Source organism: Orycteropus afer, unplaced genomic scaffold (assembly GCF_000298275.1).
Source record: "Orycteropus afer afer isolate SDZICR_OR568_19922 unplaced genomic scaffold, OryAfe1.0 scaffold00127, whole genome shotgun sequence".
NCBI lineage: Eukaryota > Metazoa > Chordata > Mammalia > Tubulidentata > Orycteropodidae > Orycteropus > Orycteropus afer.
This window is the reverse complement of record NW_006921714.1, coordinates 6,448,686-6,468,499: the sequence shown is the minus strand read 5'-3', so window position 1 is coordinate 6,468,499 and position 19,814 is coordinate 6,448,686. Positions and strand designations below refer to the sequence as shown.

Here is a 19,814-nt window from a genome sequence, read left to right as displayed (position 1 = left end):
GGTTCCAGGATTATCTTCTGTCTGTTTCAATTGGTTTCTCATGTTTTGGTATAGAGTCTGTGTAGCTTGTCTCCCTATTCTGCCACCTTGCTGAAGTCCCTCATTTCTAGAGCAAGTGTCTGGGTACCTCTCTTTCAGTGTTGGTAGGCACTGTGTGTGGTTCCTGAGATTAGCTCAGAGCAGGGCTTGGTGGAGTTGAGTAGTTGTGATAGAGACTCTATGGCCCACAAAGCTGAAAATATTTACTGCCTGGTCCTTTATAGAAAAAGTTTGCTGATTCCTGACAGAGCCGTGGTTTCATGCTTTACACACTTGAAGTTTGCATCATACTCCCCAGTCCTGCCTCAGATAAAGGGAATGGGGATACTAAAAGGCCCAGAATCTTAAATTTTAAGACTGATTTCAAGTGCTTTTGACCTCGTCAAAAGCCACACATTAAGAAATATCACCCAGCACATATTTATTGTTTCCTGTGAACCAAGCACTGTTCTGGTACTGATAATATAACAGTGAATAATACCAAGTCCTTGCTGTCATGGTGCTTACATCCTAGTGGGGGGAGGTAATAAATTTAAAGACAAATATGTAGTATATCAAGTGGTGCTAAGTACTAAGAGGTAAAGTTGAGCAGGAGATGGGGATGGAGGCTGGCCTGTGGTCACGGAGCTTCTCTGGTAAGGTGAGATTTGAGCAGAAAGCTAAAGAAAGTAAGGGAATGAGTATGAGTGAGGAAGCTTTGAAGGAAGAGCATGCTTGTCACTTTTGAGGAATAGCAAGAAAGTCTGGTTGGCAGGAGGTGGGAGTGTGACTGGAGATGGGGTCACTGACTCAGAGCAGGTGTAGCCTTACTTAGTTCCCTTGAGGTGGTCTGTTATTGCACAGTGCGGCATGTTGCTTGTGGGGATTCGGGTCCTGGCTCTGATTTAATGGCCACGTATGTGCCTTGGGCAACTTAATCTCTGAGCCGCTTGTTTCTTCCTCCTTAAAGGGATAATAGTGGTATCTCTCAGAGAGTTTCCAGTTCTCAGTAGGTGGCAGGAGTTTGATTAATGATACCTGCTAGTTATAATTATGAATGAACTTTCTGTACCACAGCTGTGTTCTCCTGGCGACAGATGTGGCAGCCCGGGGTCTGGATATTCCTGGAGTCCAGCATGTCATCCATTACCAGGTAGGGGTGTCTGGGAGTTTGTAGTCATCTCCTAGCATTGAGTCAGAGTTTCATTTCAAGTGAAGGAGAGGTGGTGGGGGAGGGAGATGGAGGAGGAATTATTAATCCCAAGGCCTCGTGCAGCTCCAGGAACCCCAGTGACACCTAGTGCCCAGCTGCTGCCAGGTTCGGAACACTGAGGTAGGTAAAGGGAAGATGTATTCTCAGAAAGGTCTTGGCAATGTCTGAGACTCACATAGCCCCTGTCTTTAGCTTGAAGTAGTTGCTTATAATCCTTCTCTGTTAGAGTCTGTATTTCTGTCATGGGGTAGGTATTCTGGTTACCTGGTGCCAATCTGACAAGAATATACCACAAATGGCATGGCTGGAACAAACAGGAGTTTATTCTTAAAATTTGGAGGCTTTAAGTCCAAGTTCAGAGTGCCAGGCTTTAAGGCCTGGGTGAAAGCCCCCCATCCTTGGGTTGCACCTCTGCCTTCTGCTTGCGGCCCACTGAAGCTGGAGGCTTTTCTTCACTCAGCTGCTGGCTGCTGAGGCAGACAAATTCAAGGTTGACAAGTGAAAAGGCACAGTCCTGATGTTACCAAACCACATGGCAGGCCATTAATTCGAGTCTCTCAAAAGTCACAAGGTTGGCAGAGCATGGCAGGCTTTTGAACAACTGACATGGCTACATACATGCAGGGTTCAAGCATGCCAAAAGGCTAGAGACCATTCCCAAAGCTGTTTCTTATATATGGGAAGCAGACCACATACCCAAAGGCAGCTACTCAGCTGCTCACAGTAGATTCTGCCATGGAGTTGATTACCAGTATCGTTATGGGGAGTACTACATCCAGCTGCCCAGCCACTCAGCCAGGCCTAGCCAAGTTGACACACAAACATAACCATCACGGTAGGTATCATACATTTGAGTGTGTGAAGTGGTATAGAGAAAAAGCAGCAGTGTGATGGTGAAGAGTCTGCCTGGGTTCAGATCCTGGCTGTGCCGCCTTGAGCAATTTAGTTAATTTTTCTATACCTCTGCTTTCTCACTTGTTAAATGGAATAAACTTAGTGCCTACTTCTTTGGGTTGTTATTAAGCTAAAATAAGTTAACATGTATAAAGAGCTTAGAAAGTTGACTGGCACCTTGTTACTAAATATTAGCTGCTGTTGACAGTAGCATTAGTATTAGTGCACAAAACCGAAAACCCATTGTTGTCAAGCTGATTGCGACTCACAGCAGCCCTGTAGGTTGGAGCAGAACTGCCCGTTTGCAAGGCTGTAAATCTTTACGGAAGCAGGCTGCCACATCTTGCTCCTGTTGGGCAGCTGGGGGTTTGAACTGCCGACACTTTTAGTAAACACCAGTATGGCGTGGTCATGAGTGTGTGGGTGTCTGCTGTGTCGTAGCTGTGTAGCAAGTTACGTAGCATCTCTGATGTCACTGTCACTGTTTGTAAGCTGGGAGGCGTGTTGCCACCTAGCCTGCATAGAGGTCTGAGGATTAGCGCTAACATGGCCAAGTCCTCATGCAGGTGTAAATGCTTCCTGCCTGGACCTGTTGTGACTGGTTACTATTCCTCCCCTTACCCTTCCTGCTTTTTGAACTCTTAGGGTGCTAGTTCAGCTTAGCAAATCTTTCCTCTTCCTCTTGTTTTAGAGAAGGGACTGGATCAGTCTTGGTGGGTGATCTCAAGATAAACAAGATGATTCTCTGGTCCCTGCCCCCAATAAGTAACAAATCCAGTCGAGTAGCAGAGAGCGGTCCCAGCAATGATCTGAGGTAGGAGATGGTAGAAAGTTACAGGATGTCATGGGAGAGTGTAACTTTCAGCATGGGAAGTTGGAAAGTACTTCCTGAAAAATGCTTGGTGTTTTAAGGATGGAGTGGGTGAGAAAGGAAGATGGAGAGGTGAGAAAGGAAGGAGAGCAGGCCATGCTGAGCCAGGGTGTGGGAAGTGGGCAGTGTTGGGGCACAGTTGGCCTTGCATGAGAAGAGGGCTGTGTCGGGAGAGGAGTAGTTGCTGAGGCTGGGGCAGGTCATTGATGGTCCTGAGTGTCAGATTGAGGACTTGGGCCTTTGTCCTGTAGGTGAACAATGATACATAGATCTGTGAGTATTCATAGTGGCTGCTTGGAGCTCTGTATCGAAAAGAAAGGGGGACTTTACCTCGTCTCAGTGGAGAAGACTTGTGCTTAACGAATGATGTGGGAATGGGAGAATATGAGAGTGCTCAGCATCATGTTGTCCTTTGAACCAGAGGCGGTGTGCTCAGTGGTTAGCATGGCCTCTGAAACTAGACTGCTTCAGTTCAAGTCCTGGTTCCACCAGTTAGTTGGGTAACCTAGAGTAATTGCTTACTTTCTGTTCACTTCCTGGTCTGTAAAATAACCGTGTGAAATAGATAACCATGCCGTCATCGTGCAGAGTAGATGGGAATGATGCCTGACTGCAGAGCACTTAGAATTGCCTGGCACATTGTAATCGCAGAGTTAATGAAGCAGCAGTGAGATTTCTTAGTTGGGGGGAGAGGGTGGTGAGAGCTGTGACTCAGGAAGATCACACTGTAGTTTGGGGCTGGGACCAGGGGAGTGGGGAGGACTGGAGACCCAAAGGCTGTGTGGTCATGAGGGCCTGAAGCAGGGTGGGGGCAAGGGAGGGCACAGCCTGCTCAGTGAACTTGCTAAACCTGGAGACAGATTGAATCCCACCGCAGGGCTGGATTGGCCCACGGAGTCTGCCTGCCTAGCTGGAGGGAGGCGGTCCAGTGATAGGACATGGCCCTGAGGGGCTGAGCTGTGTTGGGCAATCACTGTGCTGACCTCCCAGTTCCTCCTCTGGCAGGTCCCTCGCACCTCAGAGATTTACGTCCATCGAAGTGGTCGAACTGCTCGTGCTGCAAACGAAGGCCTGAGCTTGATGCTGATTGGGCCTGAGGATGTGACCAACTTTAAGAAGATTTACAAAACCCTCAAGAAAGATGAAGATGTCCCCCTATTCCCTGTGCAGACAAAGTTCATGGATGCAGTCAAGGTAAAACCCACTGCTAATCAGGGGATTCTGCTGCTCCTTCTTGACACCTCACTGTGAGGCCCTGGCAACGTAAGTAACGGTCTGCCAACAGCTAAGCAGGACCATTTATAGAAAAATTGGGAGAAGAGAGAGCAGGTGTGTGGTTGAGAACTGCCTTCACTCAGGGCTGTTTGGTGGTCAGGATCTCAGCTCAGTTGTGATGGATGGGTGTTTTGATAACTGTGGGAAATCTGGGTGCCCTTTCAGTTTGAATGGTGCACAATGTTCTTGTAGCAAATATTTATTAAGTACCTACTGTATGCCAGCTACTCTGTTAGATGCTGGGGGTACAGTAGTGACCCAGACAGACAGAGGCCCTGTCCAAGAGAATGACCAGAGAGAATGTTTTACCAGCCAAAATCTTAGCTTATAGATCAGCACTGTGAGCCTAGACAGGCTAGTGTAGTTTAAGGTCACTCAGCAAGCTGCAGCAGAGGTCAGGTCAGAGTAGAGGTACAGTCGCAGACCTGGTTCAAATTTTGGGTCAGCCATTTTCCTAGAGAGTTTAGTTTTATTGATTGATTTAGTAGACATTTGCTGGATTCCTGTTAGGAGACTCAGTCAGTTCTCCTGCATAGGCCTCAGTCTGGTAAATCTTACTGTACAGTTGATGGTTTTTTTTTCCCCTTTCTTAAGCGTTTTCACTTTTTTTTACCCCTCAGGAAGCAAACTGTGACTTGGCTCTTGTATTAGAGTAAGTGCCTCTAGTATCTGTGTATACCTTCCTTGGAAGGTAATTCACACAAAACAGCCAATGTCTGTATTGTTCCTGAAGAAAGCTCTCTGTATGTATGCCAGCTTGCTACTCAGTACTGCTTCCCAGGAGCCCAGCAGGTCTCCTCAGAAGACTGGACCTTACCACGTCCACCGTCGTGCCTCAAGGGGGCTGGTCAGGTCCAAAGTGTCACCTTTCCCCTGTGTCTGTCCCTCATGAGAGAGAGTGGGCCGTGGCGGTCCTTGTAGATCAAAGAAATCTTGCACGCTGACTGACACCAGTGATACCTAAATACTGAAGTACTGTTTTTGACAGAATCAAGAGACAGAAAAATCCTTTTTGATTGTCCTGTTTTTGGTTTCTTGGTATTTTGCTGCATTGCTTATTAGAAAAATGTAATTAAGGTGAGTTTAGGAGAGAGTCAGCCTTGAGCAGGATATAGGGGCACCTCAAGTAAACACACAGTTATAAACCATCAGGGGCAGATTGAGCAGTGTCATGGGCAGCAACAAGAATGGACCGGTTTGGATGTATAGTCATGGCTACCCAGACGAGGTGACTGCTAATTGAGATCTAAGCCTGAGAAGGAGCCAGCGTGTGTGTGCTGGGGTGGGAGGGTAGTGCCTGTCAGATAGGTGGAGGGCCCAGTAAGTGGAGAAGTGAGCAGTGGGGAGATGGAGCGTGAAACAAGGATGATGAGCTCTGACACAACCTGGTTGTGCAGGGGGCAGACTTTATTGCACGTGTGATGAGAGGCCAGTGAGTGGTTTTATGCAGGGCTGTGCTTGTTCCTCCAGGAAGTGAGCTGACGTTCGTTGAAGGTCTGCCGTGTGCCAGGTCTTTCTGAGCATTAAGATACCCAGTTTTTAGAACAAGCCTGTATGTGATTGTCGATAACCCCCTTTATAGTTGAGTAAACCTAGGTGCAGAGAAGTAAAGTGAGCCTAAGGCCTCATAGCCAGGAAGTGACAGGGCATCTGATAAGAAGTGTTACTTAATGCCGCAATCCTCCAGGACCTAGAAACCTGTAAGTCTATGGTGTCTAGGAAAAGAGTTTACGTTGGACACTTGTAGGGTAACAAGATAGAGATGGTTTCCAGGGGAGGGGCTGTTCAGGTATATTGTTTTGTAAGCTGGCTCTTTGTGTGAGTGCATGTGTACACACGTGATGACTGCCAGAAATTTCAAATGCTGGAAGCTGTGGTGGCCCAGGGCTAATCACTCAGCTACTAACTGAACAGTTGGTGGCTCCACAGGAGAAAGACCTGGAGATCTGCTCCCCTAAGGATTACAGCCTAGGAAACCCTGTGGGGCAGTTTACTACCTGTCACTGGGTCACTGTGACTCAGAATTGACTCAATGGTACACAGCAACAAGTGCTTGGCACTGGGAGCCAAGCTGCATCTTCCTGACCGTGGATCGCAAGAGCATTTTAAAACATGATCGACATGAGACCTTGCTTCCCAGAGACCTGAAGCTGCTTTCAGAGGAGTATTTTCTGTTGTTTACCCGCAGGAACGAATCCGTTTAGCTCGACAGATTGAGAAAGCCGAGTATCGGAACTTCCAGGCTTGTCTACACAACTCTTGGATTGAGCAGGCGGCAGCTGCCCTTGAGATTGAGCTGGAAGAGGAAATGTATAAGGGTAAGACCTGGGGCGGGGGGCCTTGAGGGAGGGATGCTCAGCTCTTCCTTTTGCTGCTTCAGCTTGTGTCTAGTTGGACCCTCCCCACTACTGTTGCTTCTATCAGGCACCCTTTGCTTCTTTGCTGACTGGCCCACGTCCCAGAGGAACCTCAGGCCCCTGGCTTTTTTTCCCTCTCTCCTCTCCGTCTCTACAGCCCTCAGCTGTCTCTTTTGTGAAGAGGTGTAGAGTCCAGTGATGACAAGAGCAGGCTCTGGGCCAGACTGCTGGCCCATTCTCATAACTGGCTATAAGGTCAAGTTACCTGACCTCTCTGTTGTACCCGTTTACTCATCTATAGGGTGGAGTACATAGAGCACCTGCCTCCAGGGGTCACTGGGAAGATTGCTCGACTTAGCTTTTGGCACTTTAGCGCAGTGCCTCACAAGGGGGGAAAGTATCTGGTCCATTTTCAGTGATTACCTGTCATTACTGCTACACCCATACCTGCCATCTAGGCTGCCAAAGCACATCATTCCTCTCATTAGCTCTCTCCACAGTCTCAAGGCATAAATGGAGCAGGCACCATTGCCCGTCTACATACGAGAACTGCAAGTTTAAAGGAGAAAAGTGATTTGTGCAGGAAAATAGTGCCACCAGCAGGCATTTCCTGAGCCTTCCTTTGTACCTGCCCAGGTACTAAGGATTCAGGAACGAATCTGATAGTGTCTGCGTTAGGAGGGCTCACACATCTAAGAAGTGGTAGAACCATGGCTAGCACCAAGGATGCCCCAGTTATGTCCAGTGCTCTCTCCACCCTATCAGTGAGCAGCTCATTGGAGCTGCTGGCTTCTCAGGCCTTCACAAGGTATATGATTGCTGCCTGCTGAACTGGAGCCCTGGGGCTGATGACAGTGAGCTGGTCCTCCTGGTAGCCCAGGCTTGGGCTTGGACTGAAGACTTGCGAGGCCCCGGTTTTACTTCCCAAAGACGGGCTCGGGTGGGCCCTCTGGCTGTGCACCTCTGCATGTGTGGTCTGCACGGGTGGTGCCATGTCAGGAGGGTTGGGCTGCATGGGGTGCGTTCGCCCTCCTGGGGATTCTGTTGCTGTCGAGTCACCAAGTCCAGGCAGCGAGAGGTGGGTAGTGGGAGACTTGCATTCTGATCTGTCTGATGGCCAGCTTCTGTGATCGTATGCCAGTGTCTTCTCTGAGGCTCATTTCCTCATCTGTAAGATGAAGATGGTTGCTGTCTTGGAGGGTTTTTGTGAGTAAAGGACAGGGGGCCCCTGAGTGTCCCTCATGAGCTGTGTTAGGAGTAGGCTGTTTACGGTGCCTCAGGCCAGCAGCCAGCACTAACTTCTGCAGAGGATGTTTGTGCCCAGCCTTGCCAAAAGAGTTCTGAAACATTTTTAATTATGACTATTATCCATCCAAGGAAGTAGAACATTTCTAACCCCATAGTAAATAGGGTGTTTGGTATTGTGTCTCCAGGGGGAAAAGCTGATGAGCAGGAAGCGCGTCGGAGACAAAAGCAGTTGAGAGTCTTGAAGAAGGAGCTGCGCCATCTGCTCTGCCAGCCGTTGTTTAAAGACGACCTGAGGACCAAGTACCCCACTCAGTCTGGCAAGCCGCCCGTGGTCATGTCTGCCCCAGGCAAGGGTGAGTCTGCTTTGAGCTGCATCACGAAACAGAAGAAGAAGAAGAAGAAGCAGCAGCAGTTGAAGGAGCAGCAGCAGCCGTCACCACACCCACAGCCAAGTGCAAGTGCAGATTAACTGCCCCGGGGCAACGTGCTGGTGACAGTACAGTGGGGTCTGTTCTCTACTCTCTGTAAACCCTCCTGCCCCCTCCGTCAACCCCAGTTACAGACGCCTCCCTCCTGAATAGCGGGAGATGCGTCACAGATGTTTAAGGGTTCTGTATTCCAGTGTTAGAGTTCATGCATGTTCAGTTGATTTCCTAAATTAAGAACAGTGGTTAGAGCTTGTGTCCTGGCCTGGATTTTTAGCCAGAAGATGGGGCAGTGGTGCAGTCGTGTCTCCTTGACTGAGTTCTCTGGCCAGTCTGCTGCTGGCCTGCTGGGTGGGTGGGTGAGCATGGGGCTTGCGGGTAGATAGCGCGGCTGGAGCGGGAGGCAGGCGGTGTGCACATCGCCGTGTGCTCCTTTGCAGTCTCCTCGGTATGGTTGCCGGCTACGCCGCAGCAGCACTGCTCCTCATCTCTCTGCCACCTGCTCGCGGTTCTTGCGGCAGCTGAGCCAGCCTGGGTGGTGGGTAGGGAAGAAGTTGCTGTCCTCCCGTTCCAAGAGGACAGGGGCTTCCCCGCCAGGCACGAGCTGATGGTGGGGTGCAGCATCACGCCGGCTTCTCCAGCCTCGGTGCTGCGCTTCCCGCTCCACCTCTGGCTGAGCTGCTCACTGTGGCAGTCCTGTGCGCTTGCGTCTCAGCCCAGGCCTGTGCGCGGGTTGTGCCCTCGGCCTGGATCATCTCTTGCCTTTTCCATCCTGTAGCACTGATGCCCTTTAGGGCCCAGAGTCCCCAGGAGGGTGGGGTCCACCTCCTGTGGGCTTTCACAACATTCCATGCTGTCTCCACAGCACATGCCACATGGTGTTTGCCTGCTGACCATCTGCCTCAGGCCATGAGCTCCTGCCAGGAGAGGCCACTTTACTCCAACAGCCTGGTGCTTGGGTCAGAGCCCGGGGTCAATATGCGGAGGGTATGAACGGCCTCAGGCTGCCCCAGCTTTCTCTGCATTGGCCTGGGCGATTGGTCACAGCTGTCACGATCGGGAGAAGCATGGCTTCAGATTTCTTATCAGCTCAGTGTCCCCTACAGTTGTTAAGCAGGGCACAGTACAGTGGCTCGGTTCAGGGGAGCCCACGAGTTTGAAGAGGGAACACACATGGACCCAGATACCCCGAGAGCCAGGTAACCTGGCCTCCCTCGCCCTCCCACTTGGCAAGGCTGGGAGGACAGGGAAGTAGTCCCTCGTCCCTCTGGATGATGTCTCTGTGGACATCTGGCCTCATGCCTCGAATGAGATGCAGGGTGGCAGTGCTGACCAAGTGCCAGGCCCTGACACTTTGGTCTACTTTGTCATTAGTCTTCAGGCCCTGAGACAAGACTTTTAATGCTCTTTTTTTTTTAAAAAAAAAATAATTGAGGGCATTGACACTTGATGATTAAGAACCACACAGCAGCCAAGTGGCAGAACTAGGGTTAGGACTCAGAGCTGTTTTTCTTGTGGGCCTATGGCAAGTTTAGGAAACCACTTCATAGCAGGAGTGTTGCCAAAGAATGCCTGTGCAGTGTCCCTGGTGACCTTGAGAGGAGGGGGAGGCAGGAAAAACAGGAGAGAAGAAAACTGGCCGCAGCCCACACGGTCAGCCCAGCCTCCTTCCCGTCAGCTGTCAGCGGCGTCCGGGCTTCTCCGCTTTCCAAGTGATGTGAGGTCAGCAGGGTTAAGCAGCACTTGCTTGGAGGTGGGTCAGAGATCCCCGGGTGTCCGCCAGTAGCCTCCCCTGCTGCCTCCTAATAAAGATGCCTTGGTGGCACAGTGGTTCAACCGCTCGGCCGCCATCCGAAAGGTTCGTGCTTACCACTTACTCTGCAGGAGCAAGATGTGGCAGTCTGCCTCTGTAAGGATTTACAGCCTTGGAAACCCCATGGGGCAGTTCTTTGTCCTCTAGGGACACTGTGAGTGGAATCAATGAGAGAGTGGGACCTTTTAGTAACACCTTTTCTTTTCTGTGGGGATAGATATTAAAAGGTCTTAAAAGTAAGGGCCAGCCTCCCTCTCACCTGGTGAAGTGAGCTCTCGGTCTGTAGTTCCCTCAGCCCCTGGAGAACCCCAATCTGCCATTGAATAAGGAGCCGGCCTTGTGAGACCCCCCTCCGCCCCACTGAACCTCTCACTGGTGCAAGTCCCCGGGAGAGTGCTGTCTCCAGTACAGGTCAGGGACCAAACAAGGAGCTGGGACACAAGCTGCTGCCAGGGAAGCCATTTTCATGCTGGGAGATTCTCACCAACTGCCCAGGGAGGCTGCAGGGCATGGCCCACATCCCCAGGACCTGGGCCCTTGGCAGCCAGCCACTCACTGAGCCACAGCCGCCTTCATACTCCACTTCCAGCTTCCCTGCATTTTTCTCTGCTTGGGAAGCCCGAGTCACTGCTAAGGTGTCATGCCTCACCATCCCGCAGTGCCCTTCTGCTCCCCACTGGGCAGGCGAGGCTGGGGAATATCCCCTCTGCAGAGTACTTCCTGTGACGAGAGTCACAGTTGTCCTCACACAGGATCTTGCTTCATTTGAACCAACGATCCTGTATGAAAGTATTGTCTCCATTTCCCAAATGGGGAAATTCGGGTTCAGAGAGGGGAAGTGACTTGTCCTGGGTCACATAGCTAGTAAGTGGCGAAGCTGAGGTTTGAACCCAGGCATTCTGGCTCAGAGCTCTTTTATTTCACTTTGTGCTAACAGAAACCCTCGTCAAAAGCAAGAGCAGTTTCCCCTTTTCTGTTCATATTCCTATTGGCTTAAAAAGTTTCCTTTGGAAAGAAAGTAATACAAGTGCAATTTTAAGGACAAGCTGTCATACAACTTTCCTTCCAGCTTTTGTCTGGGAAGACATGGCTTCACGGGTACAGGAAATCCCAGAAGTGTGGTCGTTGTGACTGGCTGCTGTCGCCAAGCAAGGCCACTGTCCATGCGTGACTGGAGCTTGACACATTATTAAAGTGACACCAGTGCCCCTAGATAAGGTCTGAGCAGATGTGGTAGGAACGAGGGTGATGGTTGGGATTTGGTGTTGACTTTGTATGAAAAAGGGAAAGGCAGAAGGTGGATTCCTGCCGGGAGCTTGGTGTGCTGGGGCCAGCCCCAGGCACCTGCTGCTGAACTGACGGGCTCTCTCCTGGGAGGGGCGGCCCATGTCAACATGATGACTCTCTGGCCTGGAAGCCCGCCCAACTTGGTTCTCGCCAGAGAACACCATCCCGCAAGTCTGCTGCAGACGGGGCCAGCTTTTGGGAACGTGCACCAGCCCTAAGTGCAGAGCCATGGTGGTCGGCACTGGGCGGCTCGCTGTGCTCGGCAGCCCTATTGGGGTCACCCTAGGCCTCACCTTACCCCGCCTTCAGAGCTGCCAAGGGCGGCATAGTAGGGGACCCCATGTGGTCATGCCCTTCAGATTGGAAACAGATTCCCTGGAGACTTGTCTAGCAAAGGTGATGATACCCATCATAAAGCATGTGCCCCCCTCTTCCAGCACACCTGCAATGGACTCCACTGTCCAGTGCTGGGAGGGACACTGAATAGACAGGGCAGGTTTACATTCCTGTGGGAAAGTGACATTGTCACTCAGCTTGAACTTGGCCCAAATCCCAGCTGAGGACTGTGGGGTCCTGGTCCTGCCTGGAATAAAGCCCCAACATGTCTAAGAGGGCTGCTGGCTTCTCCCAAAGGCAGGACAGCCCTAGAAACCCAACAGGTCAGCAGGACTGCAGAGTGCTAACAGTCTGGTCAGTAGCTGACTCAGTGCACTGACAGAATCTAGCAAACGCCCTGCAGTGAATCCTGGGAGGAGGCCCGAGATGAAGGGAGTCCCCAGGGGCAACCCCGAAGTGGTGTGCTCTCCGTCCCCTTCCGCAGAGGGAGCAGCGCCCTGGCCCAGCCAGCATCTAGTTCCCCACTGGGGTCTTGCCCACTAGCCCGGTGATGGGGGCTCTTGGGCTCGTGAGGCAGCGAGGTGAGGTTATTCAGGGGGTAGGTTGGAATCGAGTTGACGGCAGTGGGTTTGGTGTTTCGTGTCCAGGTGGACGAGGAAGGAGGCTGCAGGCTGGAGTACTCGGCTACTGGCAGTTTCCACGAGTGAGAAGTCTGCCTGGCTACCAGTCTCCTCAGTTGGTCCCCATTCTTTCCCACCTGACTTGTCACCAGCCCATTGAAAGGGCAGAAGTGGAAAGTGTGCAGAGCCCCAGCCTTGCAAAATGGCAGCCCTGCTCAGCTGGAGCCCATGGCCACGTGTACCCATGTCTCCCTCCACTGAGTATCTCACACTGTTCCAGGACTTGGGGGTGATGGGGTAACTGCAGTTTCCTGGTCCCGGACATCAGTGTGCAGATTTCTGACCAGCTTGCACTCAGCTGAGCCTTTGTCAGGTGAGGCTGACAGCAGAACTCTGAAGGGCCTGCCCTCCAAAAATCAGGCAGTCTTAGCCCTGAGAGAGGTAGAGGGGCCCCTTCTGCTGGGGCTCGCAACGTGCTGAAGGCCGAAGGCCCCTTCTGGCCTGTGACACAGAAGCCTTTTTTCCCCTAAGTTAGGGTTGGGAACACTTGCTCCCATCATGGATGTTTGGTTTGACACTGAATCCTTACATTGAAGTTAGCCTCAGGAGGCCAGTGTTTTGGTCACATCCACCAAAGTCCAAGCCCACTGACTGGACTTGATTTCTTTATAGAACCTGTCACCTGAGTCAAGTGTGACCTTGAGCTTTCTGCCCCTCCGGAGAGGCCCTGCCCCTGGCCAAGAGAAACCACGCTTTTCTACAGTAATAGACGGTCAGTACTGGCAGGAGCCGCCTCCAGTCGAAGAAATGGGTCCAGAGAGGTGACTGAGCCAGGGTTGCACAGCGAGCTGGGCGCCTTCATAAGCACCAGCAGTGTCACCAAGTTACCATGGTTTGCAACGGCAGGCCTCACTCCACTGGGAGTGAGTGGCTTTGCCCAAAAGGCTGTACATTTTCTACTACAGGCTAAACCGCTTAAGAAATTGAAAAGCCGCAATGTTCCATTCAGAATGCAGTCCCGTTAGGTGACAGGCTCCACTGCGTGGCCCAAAATTAATCAACGTTTATCAGCTGCATAAAGGATGTTGTAGTGGGATGTTTTATAGAGCAGGTAAACAGAAGGGTTGGCCGCCTCAGGGAACACGTGGTGGTTCAGCGCCGTGTCCATCTCGTCCACATACTCCACTTGCAGGGCGATGTTCAGGGCCTGGGACAGGGCCGTGATCTGGATGTGGTCACACTCCATGGCCATGGGCTCTACTTCCTGCAAAGGTCAAAATGAGAGAAACGGGCAGTTGAGGAGTGAAACCAGAGACAGGGTAAGAGAAGATCAGGCCTGGCTGTCACGGTCCTAGATGAACCCCTCGGTTGGGAGTCATTCGACAACTCACGAGAGGTGTGAACATGACAGTGACAGTCCAGGCAGTTCACCCAGCACCACTGCGGGAGGAAGGCCTGGCCATGTGCCTCTGTACAGATGACAGCCAAGGAAACCGTGGGGCATGCCTTCTACCCTGTAGCACATGGGGTCCATGTGAATCAGAAGCAACTGGACCACAAAGGGGGTGTGGGGGTGTTTGTTTGGAGGGCAGGTAACCCAGGTAGAAACTGCTAGAATTGCAAGATAGGAGCCCAGCTCTTTCTGATTCCAGACTTTTATTTTAAGAAGGGAGCCCGGGCTTTGAGGGATCTGAGCATGGGGGCAGGTATTCCTTTTCTGGTTGGGTTATGAAGTGCACAGAAGTGAAGCATGTCGGGGGCTCCAAGCGCCCCTGCTCACGGGCCAGGTGGGTGTGTGTGCGTGAGTGCAGGCGTGCTCAGCACAATGGGGACAGGCAGAGGCGGTCCCAGCTGCGGGAGCCCCAAAGGGGACCCCGACTGCTCAGCCAGTGCTGCTGGTTGCCACAAAAAAGTAAGGGTCCAGGGGCCGTGGTCTGATCTCTCATGAAAACTGCCGAGTTTTTAAGTGGTGTGGCAACTCGTTCAGATACCTCCCATCCTAACCAAATACATTTTGGGGTGACAGTAACTCTGCCCCTGCACCCCTGCAACTTAGTAAGCAGTCCAGCCCCAAGCCCTTAATTTCAGGTGAGCAAAGAGGCCTAGAGAGGGGAAGTGGCTTGCCCACAGCTGCACAGTAGGATTTTGCTCCAGCTCCCTGACTTAGTGCTTTCTGAATTGCCAGTGGGGCGTGTGGCCCAAGTTCCCCTATCGATAGTGGCCCTACTGTCTGCAGAGCTGGGATGGGGATGAGTCCCCGAGAACCCACGTGAGCACAGAAGTCTTTGATGTCCATCTCCTCGTCGATGAAGTGGCGGAAGAAGTCGGCCCGGTTCTTGATGAAGGCGGAGGTGAGCAGGCGCAGGAACTGCACGATGCGGTCCGAGGTGCCCTGGTCGTTGAACACCTTCAGCAGGCTGCACGCGGAGCCGTCTCTCTCCAGCAGCTCCACCACGCTGTAGAACTGGTAGCCAGGGCCGTCAGCCAGGGCGGGGCGGGCCTCTCCCCCTTCCCCTCCCCCCAGAGGATGCCTCAGGGGCCATTCTCTTTAGAGCCTCGAAAACAAGACAGAAAACCCAAACTCCCTGCCAGCGAGTCCGTTTCGACTCTTGGGGTTCCAGTAAATCTTTACAGAAGTAGATTGTCCCATCTTCATCGGCAGAGCGGCTGGTGGGCTTGAACCGCCAACCTTCTAGTTAGCAGTGAAATGCTTTAGGCACCGTACCACTAGAATTCCTAGGGCCTCAAGGTGAGATACTAAATCTGAGATGCCTCTGAAGGAGTTAACTGGGGTGAGAAATAGTCTGAAATTAGCACTTTAGCCCAGAGCCCTGTCTAGGGGTGGGGCCCCTGGGTGGCACACAGTTAAGTGCTCAACTGCTGGTTAAGGGTTGGTAGTTGGACTCCTCACCCAGAGGCGCTACCTGGGGCAGGCCTAGCATCTGCCCCTGAAAGGTCACAGCCCAGGAAACCCTGGGAAGCAGTTCTACGTGCACATGGGGCGCCATGCGTGGGACTCTCCTCCACCTCGTGTCCCGGGAGCGGGGAGGGGAATCCCCATCGCCCCCTTGCTTGGGCTTTTTCTTTAGCAAGGCCAGCGTCCAGAATCATCCAGCCCGCAGCCCTTCAACAAGCGGATGGGGAAGGGGGTGATCCCGCCGGCGCAGTTTCCCAGCCTCTGCTCCCAGCGTCTGCCTTCTCCCAGAGGGAGGGCGGGCTCCGTGCCCGCACACAGACCCACACTCAGCAGACGGCCCTCTGCCTTGGCCCAGCCAGCAGGAGCCTGAGGGCCACAGCCACAGAGCTCAGGGCTGCGGGGGGCCTCAGCGGGCGCCACCCCCTGCCTCTCTGCCCACACAGAAGGGCAGGTTCTTCAGCCACCGGGACCCAGGCAACTCACAGCGTTAAAGAAGTTCCGGAACTTGTGCTCCTCAAAGCCGGCAGCCAGGAGGTCGTTTGGGGTCTGCAGTACACGCTCCTTGAATCTGCAGGGGGAAGACTGGCTGCTCAGAGAAAAATACAGGGAGCACCCCGCATGCACTCCACTGTGACCCCTCAGCACCCGAGAAGGTGGGTGTATGTGGAGGTGAGCGTCTCCTGAAACAGAAGGGGGGTGTATGTGGAGGGGTGTTTCCTAAGACAGAAGGTGGGCGTGTGTGGAGGGGGGTCTCCTAGGTAGACTGCGGGGAGTTCTGTGCCTAAACGTGATGTGCGTCCCGGCTTGGCCTAGACGCGATCTAAAAGCTCCACTGGGCCAGGATGCCAGGGCTGGGGGCCACAACCCCACCAGTAAGGCGCTCTGGGAGTGTGGGCCTCACTTTCCCTCCTACACACAGGGGGTGCTAGCAATATGCTTCATTGCAGGGCACTGAGTGAGAGGGGTCCCAGTGCGTGGCAGTCTTCACTGTTAACTTTATGCCCCTTGCTGCTACTGGTATGGTCACTGCCACCAACCCGCTAGGTTTTCCCTCAGGGCCAAGGCAGGGGTGTGGTGGATCCGTGCTGGCCCTGCTGCACCCCTCATCCAGCGCCCCTCCATGTCTATGTCTGTGGTGGGTGGCCCACAGCCCCGGGCACTGGCTGTGGCACCAGAGGTCTCTGCTGTTCACCAGGCCACTACCAGCCCTGCTTTTTGGCCAGGGCTGATCACTGCGCTCCTGGCTTTCCTGCCCCACCCCTTGTCCCCTGCCAGGACCCCACCCTAACCCCTGCCTCCTTCCCAGTCATTCCTCATCAGTGACTGCAACCCCCGTGTTGGGCCAGGCGCTGGGGATACAGATGAGCGACACCCAGATGGCCCGACCTCACAGCAGGGCCACTGCCCAGCATAACTCCAGGGTCATGGGGCGCAGAACTGGGCACTGCACAGCACTGTCTCCGCCACCACGGGGCAGTGGGGGGGGGGGGCTTGAGACAGCCAGCGTGTCGCCTGGGAAACCTACTGAAGGGTTCTTCCAGAACAAAGGGTTTCATTCCTGCCACTGAGAGAATCTGTGAGGAACTGCAGATGAGGGTGTCAATCCAGGGCTTCTCAGCTGGGGTGATGTCCCCTCAGGGGAGACACCTTTGATTGTCACGGTTGTGGGGATGGGAGCATCTGGTGGGTGGAGGCCAGGGGCGCTGCTCAATGTCCTGCAGTGCACAGGACAGGCCCCCCCCCCCCCGAACCTTTGAGTCCAAAACGTCAGCAGTGCTCCTGATGAGAAACCTGCCAGAACCAAAGGAGTCCTCACGCCAGGGACCGGGACCAACCCCAAGCGCTCTGGGACCCAGAGGCCAGTTCTCTTAACCCTGGCCACTCAGTGTGGCCAGGGCCAGCTGTGCCAGCGTCTCCTCGGGGCCGGTGAGAAATGCAGTCCTGGGCCCCACCTGGCCCCACCGGTTCAGGACAGGCATCTGAACGGGTCCCAGGTGATTTGCACAAAGACTCAAGGACCAGAAGCCCGGAAGTGAGGCAGGAAGGGCTGATGGGGCCCCGCTGGGAGCAGCGTCTGCACAGAGACCTTCTGGTGGCCTTGACCCCAGATGCGGGCCTGCCCAGGTGAATCACCAGGTGTCGGCAACTCACCAGGCTCACGCGGACCTGGGAGGTCACCGAGCCCACCCCCTGCCGCTTGTTGCCACATCTCACCCCTAGCGGGCAAGCTGGGCAGCCTGCCAGCTCCCTCCCGGGGTTAGGCCCTTGGGGAGACTCAGGGAGCTGGCACAGAGCCCAGCTGGCCTGCGCACCCCTCCGCCACCGCCCCCCCGTTCCGTCTCACCTGAGGATCTCCCTGTTCTTCCCTAGTAGAAACTCCAGGTATGAGTAGCCCAGGGCCCGGTAGAAGCAGTTGCCATCACCCTTGATCTTCCGGATCGCGGTGAATCTTCTGCTGAGTTCCTGCCAGCGAGGGGGGGGCAAACCTGCACCTGGACTGCATCAGACCCCAGCTCCCCCAGGGGACAGCCGCCGCCTCCAGGCTGGGCTGACCCTTCACTGTCTCTCCCCCTCTCATTCACTCATTCCACAAATACAGGAACACGTAGGGTGTGTCCTGGGTGTCAGACACTGAGGAACTGTGCGTGAAAGTCACACTGCCTGCACGGCAGCCTGCAGTCAGGGGGAAGCTTGGGGCCGGGCACCTACACCAGAAGTCCTGGAAGCCTTCCTGGAGGAAATGACAATGAGAGGAGGAGCAGGAATTATCAGGAGCAGGTAAGTATGTGGTGGTGGAAGGGGGACATGGTGATGCATGTGAGCTGAGAGAACGCCTGGTGAGGGCTGTGGTGGTCAGGGAGGAGGCTGATGACCCTATCGGAAGGGTCCCCTAAGCCATCCCCCATGATTTGTCCCATCCTGCAATCACTTCTCAGAAGTCGGGGCCCTCCCCATGTATCTCTCCAGGTTCTGCTCCCAGCTGGTAGTTTCCCTCTGACACGGCCACGACTCCCCCTTCCTGCCTTGTGGGGTATAGTCCATTTGGACAGCAGAGAATGGTTTTGGGGAGGAAGGGCTCCTGTTCCCACCACAGCAATCAGCAGGCTCAGGGTTGACCCTGGCCCACCAGAGGCAGGCCAGGAGAGGAGGAGCTACTGCTTAGAGACCCTCCTCCCCTCCCAAGAGTGTTCCAGCAGACAGGAGAGTCAGTCTGCCGGCCCTAGCTCCTGCCCAGGAAGTGTCCCTGTGGTCATGTTTGTATTGCATGACACCCCACCCCTGGCCCCTGACTGACTAAGTTGGATCAACGGAGTCTCGGAGTCTCGTAGATCATGACTTGGCACACAGTGACTGTGCTGTGTCTCCGTGAGAGACCCCAAGGGGACGAAGGCAATGAAAGCCCATTCTGTGCAAAGTGAAAAGTATCGGCCAATGTCAGGGAGAAGCATGGTGCTGCCCACGAGGAGCGGGTAACCAGCCCCTCCCACTGCCCTCGCTCTGTAAGCCGTCCTGCAACCTCCAGCAGTCTCCCCTTTCCCCTTAGCCCAGGTGGGCAGGCTTACTCCAGAGGGGTTATTTAGGGTAGTGGTTACAAATGTGGCTACGGGCTCAGGCTGCCTGGGTTCAAATCCCAGTGCTGCCACTCTCATAGAGACCATATAGGACAGAGTAGCTCAAGTTGTATGCCTTGGGTGTGTCACTTAATTCCTGTGCCTCAGTGTCTTCAGCTGTAAAATGGGGATGATGATACACAGAGATGTAATGAGGTCTCAGTGAGTAAAGAAAGCATTTAGGATAGTGCCAGGCTTGAGGAAAACATGCTGTTTTTTGCAGTGAAGGACCACGTTAAACACCCCACATAGAGGGGTACTGGGAGCCGTTCTGCTGTCAGTGTGCGCCGCCTCCTGTGGCCCCATCTCTAGCCCACTTAACTGAGGGTCCCCTTCTCCCTGCCCTCTGCCTCACCTGGATTTTCCGCTGGTAAATCCTGTTTTCAGGATGATCCCGAAGAATGGATAGAATGTCACATTTTTCTGATATTAGGTTGAAAGATGTTTCACTCTGAAAGATGAAGAAGGAGAGCCGTGACAATTTCAAAAGCCACTGATGGGATTCCATCCAGTCGATATCCTCTGAACTGCCAGTTAAATGGGAAATGGTGGCCTTCGCGTGTAAGGCACAGAGGACTGTGTGACCGGTCTCCTGCAGGTGTGCCTGGATTTCCATGTTCCCTGAACGTGCAGGCAATCCTGGTTATGAGGAACTTCACCTTGTAACTTGCAAATGATTCATTTTATAGACTATAATACCTCTAACGTAAGGAGTCATGAGTTTCCTTAAACTTAAGGACAGTGGGTAAAGTGCTTGGCTGCTAACTGAAAGACTAGCAGATTGAACCCATCACCTGCTCTGTGGGAGAAAGATGTGCCAGTCTGCTTCCATAAAGATTCATAGTCTTGGAAACCCATGGGGGCACTTCTACTCTGTCCTATAGGGTCTCTATGAGTCACAATTGACTTGTAACAAGTTTAATTTTTTT

At 53.3% G+C, this 19,814-nt stretch overlaps 2 protein-coding genes across 2 annotated transcripts in view; one reads left to right on the top strand and one right to left on the bottom strand.

The window, feature by feature from the left end:
* Positions 1 to 8,345, top strand: part of DDX24 (DEAD-box helicase 24) — a 27,315-nt gene extending 18,970 nt beyond the window's left edge. Inside the window, exons 5-8 of the mRNA XM_007944542.2 lie at positions 1,096 to 1,171; positions 4,002 to 4,190; positions 6,460 to 6,589; positions 8,062 to 8,345. Of these exons, the coding sequence (XP_007942733.1) occupies positions 1,096 to 1,171; positions 4,002 to 4,190; positions 6,460 to 6,589; positions 8,062 to 8,345 (679 nt within the window). The remainder of the gene's footprint in view (positions 1 to 1,095; positions 1,172 to 4,001; positions 4,191 to 6,459; positions 6,590 to 8,061) is intronic.
* A 5,069-nt stretch (positions 8,346 to 13,414) lies between these two features.
* On the bottom strand, positions 13,415 to 19,501 carry OTUB2 (OTU deubiquitinase, ubiquitin aldehyde binding 2). Its single transcript, XM_007944515.2, has 5 exons — positions 19,241 to 19,501; positions 17,619 to 17,737; positions 15,758 to 15,842; positions 14,627 to 14,821; positions 13,415 to 13,621 (listed from the first exon to the last, which is right to left on the bottom strand). The coding sequence occupies exons 1-5, from the start codon at positions 19,499 to 19,501 to the stop codon at positions 13,415 to 13,417; spliced, it is 867 nt and encodes a 288-aa protein (XP_007942706.2).
* Between the last annotated feature and the right edge of the window lie 313 nt (positions 19,502 to 19,814).